Genomic DNA, 10,173 nt, shown 5'->3' with positions numbered 1-10,173 from the left:
AAAAACCATCTAAGTGAGATAGCTGATAGATTTTTATTATTCTGCGGATTGATAAATTTGGTATAGATATATTGCTTCTATAGTACGAAGACCAACTATGCGAGATAACTGAATGGATTACATCCATGTGTGGGTGGACGTCTTACACATACATTAATTTCATGTTGATATAGTGTGAATACCATCTACATGAAATTGCCAAGAGATTTTCATCGTCTTTTGGATTGATAAAAATTGTACATTAATCTCACGCTATAATAGTTTGTAGACCAGCTACATGAAATAGCTAAGGGGTTAATTCCCTTCCTCAAGTGGGAGACTACGTCATTTTAACCTCACGATCCTTGTCTTGAGTGTGTATATAATTAGTCTAAATGTACGTGTCTAATTAGTTAGAGTTTCGTGAATGACTTTGTGAGATAACTAGAGGTTTGCGTTAGCTTGGTAGATTGATGTATGCGAAATTTACTAGTCTTGTGATTGTATAGTTCAGAGAGCTAGGCGCCTAATCAAACAAGTTTGGTTTTGGTTTTTCCATTTGCACTATGAGAGACTTATTGCTTAATCTTTGCAAATGTTTTATGCCTCAGTGGGACGCTTTTGTGCAAAGACAATTTCGATGTTTGTCGATGTACAAATCTCACAAAAGCCTATAAATAAGTAACCCAAATGATATCATCCTAAATAAGTTTTTCTAATTTTTGGTCACGACCACTTTGATTATTTTTTTGAGAAAATGCTTTTCATCCAAAAAACAAAGTTTTTTTTAAAACTTCGACATTTTATTCATTTTTTGAAAAAGCCCGAAGTAATGACTCGAGGTTTTCTTTCTCGTATTTTTATTACTATTTGGAGAATTCCCTCTACTTGACTAGGGGTTTCTCTATTTATTTTGACTCATTTATTTTTCTCAAGCCTCGAGTTTTGAGTTATCTTCCATTTATTGAATCAATTTTAGGAAAGAGAACATTTTTCTTTGTTCATGTGGTTTAAGTTTAAACGTTGATCATTTCCACGAGCTTCTTTTTTAATCGTGAGCACACAAGAAAGATGCAATCGAACACCCGTTGCTTGTAACGTTAAGAAAGTTATCGAGTTCCTTTTGAAATAATTATTGAAGAAACGCTCTCATCTCGATTCGTACACGTTTTCTAATATCTATTTTTTGTTTTAATTTTTTGAAGGAGGGACCTCGAAGAAATTTTCTGACATTTTGTTTTTAAAAAGTAAGCGATTATAACTAAGTTTTATGACAAGTCTATCTACATATCTTCTCGAGAGAAAAATTAGGTCGAAACATAATTTAATGTGCAAAAGCGTCAATTTTATTTTGTAAATGGTCTAGTGTGAACTAGGGTTTTATTTGTTTTTTGTTTGAATGTTTTAGAATGCATTTATTGCAATAGAAGACTTATATTTCATGACCATTGCATTTATTTTAGACGACTTACAACGCATTAGGATCCTTGTACATCACATCTTTTTTATATTATTTTTTTGGTTGGACGACTTAGAATGCGCTATTAGTAATAGACATCTTACATCGCACAGGATTTGAAGTAATTTGCATCTAAATGACAATCACTCATCTTTGTTTTGTTTTGAATTAAGGAAAACTAGAATGACACCCATAATTATGGTTCCCCGCTTCAACACAATCACTCATATTTGTCATTTTTCATTTCTATTTTATAAAGGCTACATATGCAGATTCTACATCTGCATATTTGGTTTGTTGGGAAAGCAATATTATCTTCTAATACAATACTTGGGTATCAATTGACTCCTACTAGGATTTGAAGGTACTATATTACATTATCTTGGATATGAGACTTACATTGCTTATTAGCCTTTTTATTGTTATTATTTTCAATAGATGTCTTACAAAACTCTATCAATGATAAATGTCTTACATCGCATCGTTATTTGGTTTTATTTTGGATGTTTACAACATTTCATTGAGGATAAACGTCTTATACAATATCTTTTCTTGAATTGTAATATTCCTACTATTTCCCACTTTATCATTTTTTTTAGTTTTTGAGGACTGTGTCTGAAAATTCTTCAATTGTCAATTTGGTTGGTTGTGTCAGCTTTGTCATATTCTATTGCAAGATTTGTACTTATCTTTCTCACTTGGTTTTTCAAACCTCAGATTTTGTCTAAAATGGCTCAGATTGACTTTATTGTTTAGTCAATACTTTGTTCATTGTCGCGTCTTTTTGACGGAACGATTGTATTTGAACACATCTGAAGATGAATGACACCTTATAATCAAACAGTCGAAGATATGGAACCTCATATGATATTTTAGTTATGAGTAAAAAATGATTGAGTTCATATGCGCATAGAAACATTTGGTATACGAATCTATATTCTTTGGCTAAAGAAGAAACCTGGAGGTTGGTTAGAACGCTAGAAGAGTTTGATCTTAAACCATTTTTCTTTGTCGTTCTCTTTTTTTCAATTTTATTTTTATTTATTTTATGATTAGGCATTTTTATTCACATTTTCCAAAGAATGCCTCTAATCTTGTTGACATATGATTTGTTTTTCTTTTTCTTTTCACATTTGTAAAAATAAGGATAATCGACTTATTATTTTTTAAAATTTAAGAAAAAATAATGATTAAGGCTAGGCCTAGTGAATAAGTTATCTACGTATCTTATGGAAAACAAAATTAGGTCATGACGTAGCTCATTAAAACTCTTTTCCATTTGTTCTTGTTTATATTTTATTTTTAAAATGCCTAGTGTATGAAATAGGATTTTATTTTATTAAAAAATCTCATAGCATGAGAACTAGAGTTGTAATACCAATAATTTATTTTGGTAATTTTCTTCTTTTTTTTTGTTGTTCTTCATTCATTTTTTTTAAATGTTCTTAGTGTAAAAACAATTAGGGTTTTATTGTTGATGTTGTTATCATTTTTTTATTATGTTTGTTGATGCAAATATTTTCAATGAAATGATGTTAATGCAATCAATTACAAATTCAATCATCCGAAGAGTTAATCATTTCCAAATATTTTATTCATAGCATTTTCAGACTTCCATGTGCACCATTACTCAAGTATGGGAAGGAATTTTGTACACGGGTTTTCCGAGAGAATCTTCAATGTCTTCCGTGATTTACCTCAGATATTTGACTCACAAGCTCGAGTAGACGTTGAGATTCTTCTTCCATAAGAATAGTTTTGGAGTCTGAGCTTTAGTTGTAGTCTAAGAATCTAGAGTCGTTACTTATGATCAATAGATTATTTCATAGTGCTCAGGTTTTTAGGGAGATACGTTATTGTCTTTCGTGATTTACCATGGATGTTTGAATCACTAACTCGAATAGACATTGATATTTTTCTTCCACAAGAATTGTCTTAGAGTCTAAGATTTAGTCGGGGTCTCATGACCTAGAGTCATTATTTATGATCAATAGATTATATCATAATTTGAAGACCAATGAATGAGAACAAGCATCATTAACTCTAGATCCATATCTAACATCGTTACAAGATCGAGTTGCTCTGAGATATCGTATGATAGCTTATTAGAGCCACATCAAAATTATAATAGACATCACATTGATAAAGTGCATCATCTCTCGGTTTCTTATACTAAGTTAGCCTTTCTCGCATGTTTGCATATCCGCAATGCATTTATACATTTATATGATTAATTGTTCTAACTACAAATTTGTTTTATAATCAACTATTCTTTAATGGGATATGACGAGGTTGCTTCAAATTTGTTGAGTGTACCAAATGTATAAGACATTTGAGGGGAGATGTCAATTTTCGTCCTTGTATTTGTTCTTCAATCGAGCCCTAAGGATCTGAAGCTGTGGGTTATGATCAAGAGATCATGTCATGAATTTAAGATTAATGAATATGAATGACCATCATGGATCACATATTTATCTTTAACATCTTTGCGTACTTGAGTTACTTTGAGATCTCATCATTTATACTTATGGTAGCTTGTCAATGCTCCATCAAACAATATTGGGCCTCTCATCAATATAGTGCATCATCTCTCAATTTTTACATTGAGATATCATTCTTTAAATACTTATATATCTGCAATGCATTACTCCATTGTCACGTGATTGATTAGCTTTTATAGCTACTCCTTTTGTTCGAAAGAATTCAAAACATTTTCAAAAGAATAAAATAGGTTTACGTCAATCATGTTCAACATACCATTGTATAGGACATTACGGAGTGATTTCAATTCTCGTCTTTTGTATTTATTATTATCGTTGTGTAGATCAAGAAATGTCTTTGTCCAAATGACACGATCTTTCTTGTCTCGAAACAAGGGAAAGTCAAAATATCGTGAATGTGTCTTTTTGAGTGACGACCCTTCAATACCTATATACAATGTAAATATTGTATATATGAAGCCTAATCAACTACGTGGTTTTCTTGATTCTTCCAATTGATGGATCTCATTTTTGGTTTGTCATAAAAAAACATATAGATCTAGAAAAAAATAGTTAAGAAGAGAAGTTGCATCAATCACATGACAACTCGTGTCATCATTTGTGCACATACATGTTCCTAAAAGGGAAATATGCACATTGGCCAAATCGTCCTTTTTATTTAAAATGAATATATTAAATGTGGAGGTTAGTCATAAATCATATGAATCGTTACAAGCATTCACCTATCGTCTTCACCTCACAATTGTACACAATATTTTGCAAATTATAAGAAACGTCTTACATTTAGTACATTACAAAGAAAAGAATGAATATTAAAATAAAACCAAGTCTTCTTTGATCTCATTCTTTCCTCGTTATTTGACCTTTTGCATTTTTTCGTTTGTCTTGGTTCTCCCCTCGTAGAAACTTAAACACAAGGGTCAAATGTTTTGTCGATATCATCGTCCTCTTCGTGTCTCTCCACTTGGAAGAATATGAGGCATATGACTTGTGATTGATTATGACATTTATGAATAAAACATTTTCTCAAAGGGTTCTATCTCGTTTTAGCTCGAACATCTCGTGGTTAAGCCCACAACACTTGATGGGAAGCCAAAATGGTTAGAGGCGTGGCGTCGAGCCTAGACTTACCTACAAAATAAACACCAAAGAGAAGCAAATGTTATGGCGTTTTTTTAAAAGTCAAAATATACTCGTGGACATTTATCTTAACTATAATGCATACATATATTTATATAAGTATAATAGGAACATAAATGCTTCCGGCGTGGTTCTGTTGATTGAAATGATGATCAAGAGTCATGAAAGTAGTGATCTAGTTTTCGTGTCTAAGTGAATATTAACTCCTAACATCTTAAGTGAAGTCATTAATGTAAGAGAACATACCCTCAATCAAGAATTTCTCCCCCCCCTATTTGCACATAATATTATAGGTGTACAAATGATTTCGCACAATGCACATCATATACTACCTCAAAATAATAGGTCAATGTGCTCATGATTAGAACCAATGCACGTAGAAATACGAAGTTGAGTGATGTATAATTTCTTGCCTTTATTTATTATTTTTTTCTTTTTGAAAATTTTTATTGTTTAGATTTTTTATTTTATTTTTGTTAAAGTTGTAAAATAATATTCTTAACAAATTTTATTTTAAGTTAAAAATCGATTATTGTTCTTAATAGAGTTCTCAGAAAGATGTAAAAAAATTGACTCTTTTCAAAATGGGAATTTGAACTTGATAGTTGTGCCCATAATTTATCTTACTCTCGAGTTTAGTTTTTTTTCGTAAAGAGATTAAAAGTAATGTAATGGCATTGAACTTGTTTGAAACATCATATTTTTTTTTTCAAAACCAGCCCACAAACCTAATAGTTAATAAATAGATATAGTTATTGTTTTAAGATTATTTCATATTTTAAGACTATAAATTTATGACGTAAAAAATATGGTGTCTACATTTCTTATTTAAAAACAATCTTTTTTGTCTAATAAATGATTGTTAGTCTTTTTTTTATTCTCTAAATATAATCGCTATTAGGTAAGGATTTTATGTAAATTTTTAATCTTTTTTTATTTATATATTTTATCAATATTAGATTTATAAGTTTCTTTTTACTGTTTAGAGAAAAAAATATTAACTTTTTCAATTGATATTTAACAAGATGACATACCACATCATATAATTTTATAAAATGAATATAAAAAATCTAAATAAACTCAATGAACTCAGTACCTCTCTGTGCCAGATCTTTTTTATTTGAGTCTAATTGATCTTCTTCATCAAAAGTTGAAACTAATCCATTATATGAGTGGTCCCAAAACTAACCCTAAATATAATTTACTATTGTTTTTTTTTAGAATTATTATTTTTTATTTAATTAAATTGGTTACGGTAGATTAGATTAATTTTTTTTCACCAAAATGTACAATAAAATTGTTCTATCGGTATGAGAGAAAATCTCAAATCTATTTTGATTTTAATGATCGGTTAGAATATCAGCTCGATCAGATATATATATATTCGTACGCTTAAAATTATTGTTAAATAATATAATTATACATAAAATTTACAATATTTATAACCCACCCTCATAATGAAAACATACTTAAAAATAAATATTTAAAGATGAAGGAATAAACTATAACCAAATTATATAACCTTTCAAATTTTAATTATGATCTTTCCAAAACTGCCACCAAACCAACTGATCAGTCGGTTAAGTTTCGATTGATTTTAGAGATCGATTTTCTTTAAACCTTTAAAATTAGTAGTGTAATTATAAAACCATATTTATAAGACCAAATGGACCCTAAATCTTATTTGCACGCATACCTATTAGATGACCGTGAAAACGACCACACATTCTCTCTTTTTCTCTCTCTTCACGGAATGTAGTATGAATAGTCAATGTTCAGTAGAATGCTAAAAATTGCCGATTTTTTTTTCTTTTTTTCTTTTGCTCTTAAAAGAAAATCCCAGATCAAGTTCACCGGAAAAGAGTCTTATCATGATAAGATTATGGGTTGAAAGCTATTTTGGTTTTTTGATTTTTATTGGGTTTTATCTTAAAAAAACCTAGTTCGATGAAATTTTTAAAAAAACTCGTTTTTCCTTGTTAAAAGATAAAAATGCCTTTCTATTTTTCTTTAAAATAATTAAATAATTTAGATAATTTTAATATTTAATGGATAAAAAGAATGATAAAATTGATGAATTAATGAGATGATCATGATTGAAATTTTGGATAAAATCTCAAAAATCACTACAAGCCTTTGTACATTGCTGACCTGGCATACACACTGGCCCCACCTGTCCTTTTAACTTATATTGTGGGCCTCCCATGTACCCTAATTGCCAGACAGGCAGACACCCTCTCGGACCAACAAATGTTTTTGCTTGCTTAATTTGTCACATGCATGTATCAGTTTCTCAACATTAAAAATATAAAATATATTCAAATTCTAAAATTTATTTATTTAGTATAATTAAACAAAAAGATTAGAAAAACATATTTTATTTTACTTAAATAAATCTTAAAATAATAATTAATAACATAGAAAGATGATTGAACTGATATGGTATAATTATAACTTATTTAGGATTATTTTCAAATAATTTTGTTCAATTGTTGATTATTTAATTAGGACTACAATTATATATAAAAAAAAAACATATTTTAAAAAGTGAGTATTTTTTTTTTTTTGAGATTGATAAGTTAATTTATAAAATTGAATATTAATTATTAAATAATCTATACACACGATTAATAAAATTGAAAAATAACGTACACAAGAATTATGTAAAATAATTATAAAATATATAATTAATAATAATTAATTAATTAATTAATAGTATCCAAATAGTCTTACTACTATATATCATCCTCATCCTCTTGGAAAAACCACACCATTCTTCAATCTCTCTCTATCTCACACACAAGCACACATACTTGACATGGAAATCTCCGGCCTGAAGTCATCTCCACTCGGCCAACCGGCGAACGAGAAAGATGCGAAAGAACTTGAGTCGATGGAAAAAATGACGAGAAACACAGACAGCATCCAAGAAAAGGTGTTGTGCGAGATCCTAAGCCAAAATGCTGAGACCGAGTATCTGGAACGATTCCACCTGAATGGGGCGACCGACAGAGAAACCTTCAAGTCCAAGGTTCCCATTGTTACGTACGAGGATCTACAACCCTACATTCACCGTATTTTCAACGGTGATCGCTCCCCAATTTTATGCTCTCTTCCCATTTCCGAGTTCCTTACAAGGTTTAAATATTATAAATTATAAATGGAATAACATTAATTATTTCTTCAATCTTAATTATATATTGACTTGATTTACAGTTCAGGAACTTCAGCAGGAGAGAGAAAGCTTATGCCTACCATCCACGAAGAGCTGGAACGCCGCCAGAAGCTCTACAATCTCCTCGTTCCTATCATGAACCTGTAAGATAAAACTGGCATCATCATTCCTCAAAAAGAGGATTAATTGAAGTGAAAAAAGAAAAGAAAAAGCTAATTATTGTAAATATATATATATATATTGATTGTGATTAGGGTTATATATCAATGGCATTATTTAACTTTTAGTCTTGTTTTTTCTTTTTCTTTTTTTATCTTACATCACCTTAGGACTTGTAATGCATGCATGACAGATATGTGGCCGGCTTGGACAAAGGAAAGGGACTTTACTTTTACTTCACAAAAGCCGAAACAAGAACACCTGGAGGCTTACCGGTAAGGCCAGTCCTCACCAGTTACTACAACAGCGAGCAGTTCAAGAACCAACCACAAGATCCTTACAACGTGATAACAAGCCCAATAGAAGCCATCCTCTGCATCGACTCCTTCCAAAGCATGTACACTCAGATGCTCTGCGGTCTCCTCAACCGCCTCGAAGTCCTCCGGTTGGGGGCGGTCTTCGCCTCCGGCCTCATCCGCGCCATCAAGTTCTTTCAGCTCAACTGGCAACAGCTGGCGTCCGACATCTCATCTGGGATCCTTGATCCTAAAATCACTGATGAAGGACTCAGACTCGTCATGTCTGACATTCTAAGACCTAGTCCTGAATTGGCAAGCTTTATAGTCAAAGAATGCCAAGGAGAGAAATGGAAAGGAATTATCGCGAGGATTTGGCCTAATACAAAGTATCTTGATGTCATCGTGACCGGAGCCATGGCTCAGTATATTCCGACACTCGAGTTCTACAGCGCCGGTCTTCCTATGGCGTGTACTATGTACGCTTCCTCGGAATGCTATTTTGGGGTTAACCTTAAACCCTTGTCGAAACCGTCCGAGGTATCTTACACGATCATGCCGAACATGGCTTACTTCGAGTTCCTCCCATGCAACAATTCGTCACCTCGGCTCGTCGACTTAACCGACGTTCTAGTCGGAGAAGAGTACGAGCTCGTGGTCACTACTTACTCCGGACTATGCCGATACAGAGTTGGCGACATTCTCCGGGTAACCGGTTTCCACAACTCAGCTCCTCAGTTCAAGTTCATCAGGCGTAAAGACGTGCTCCTCAGTATAGACTCAGACAAGACAAACGAGGCCGAGCTTCAAACCGCAATCGAGAACGCGTCCGAGTTGTTGTTTGAGTTCAACACCACTGTTGTGGAGTACACGAGCCATACGGACACCAAGACAATACCGGGTCATTATGTGATTTATTGGGAACTCATGGTAAAGGACCCGTTTGACCCACCGAGTGAGGAACTTTTGGGCCGGTGTTGCCTTGCCATGGAAGAGTCGATGAACTCGGTTTACAGGCAGGGTCGGGTCTCGGATCACTCGATTGGCCCACTTGAAATTCGGGTCGTGAAGAATGGTACGTTCGAGGAGTTAATGGATTATGCTATTTCTAGAGGTGCGTCCATCAATCAGTATAAGGTTCCGAGATGTGTGACTTTCCCACCAATCATGGAGCTCCTCGGTTCGCGGGTAATCTCTACTCATTTTAGCCCGGGTTTGCCTTATTGGAGCCCCGAACGACGACCCACCCGACCTGGAAAGTGATAACTAGAAGATGTAAAAGTAAAAGAATAAAGACCAACCAAATAAGCTGGGCACCAAGAGAGAAGACCATGGAAGAAAATAAAACGGAAACTCTTATCTCATGTCATGTGTTTCTCATTCTATATGAATAAATAAATAAATAAATAAATAAATAAATAAATAAATAAATAAATATATATATATAAAAAGCTCACTTAGACG

The 10,173-nt window shown here is 32.5% G+C and overlaps 1 protein-coding gene across 1 annotated transcript; it reads left to right on the top strand.

The window, feature by feature from the left end:
* The first annotated feature begins 7,897 nt into the window (after positions 1-7,897).
* On the top strand, positions 7,898-9,972 carry LOC124936336 (probable indole-3-acetic acid-amido synthetase GH3.1). Its single transcript, XM_047476832.1, has 3 exons — positions 7,898-8,217; positions 8,296-8,397; positions 8,607-9,972. The coding sequence occupies exons 1-3, from the start codon at positions 7,898-7,900 to the stop codon at positions 9,970-9,972; spliced, it is 1,788 nt and encodes a 595-aa protein (XP_047332788.1).
* Positions 9,973-10,173: the final 201 nt, after the last annotated feature.

Source organism: Impatiens glandulifera, chromosome 1 (genome assembly GCF_907164915.1).
Source record: "Impatiens glandulifera chromosome 1, dImpGla2.1, whole genome shotgun sequence".
NCBI classification, from domain to species: Eukaryota; Viridiplantae; Streptophyta; class Magnoliopsida; order Ericales; family Balsaminaceae; genus Impatiens; species Impatiens glandulifera.
Note: the sequence above shows the minus strand (reverse complement) of the source record. Positions and strands in the feature narration are given on the sequence as shown.

Coding starts and splice junctions, on each gene's coding strand:
- LOC124936336 (XM_047476832.1), top strand. CDS start 7,898: ATGGAAATCTCCGGCCTGAAGTCATCTCCACTCGGCCAACCGGCGAAC. Junction 8,218..8,295: donor ATTTCCGAGTTCCTTACAAG/GTTTAAATATTA, acceptor CTTGATTTACAG/TTCAGGAACTTCAGCAGGAG. Junction 8,398..8,606: donor CTCGTTCCTATCATGAACCT/GTAAGATAAAAC, acceptor CATGCATGACAG/ATATGTGGCCGGCTTGGACA.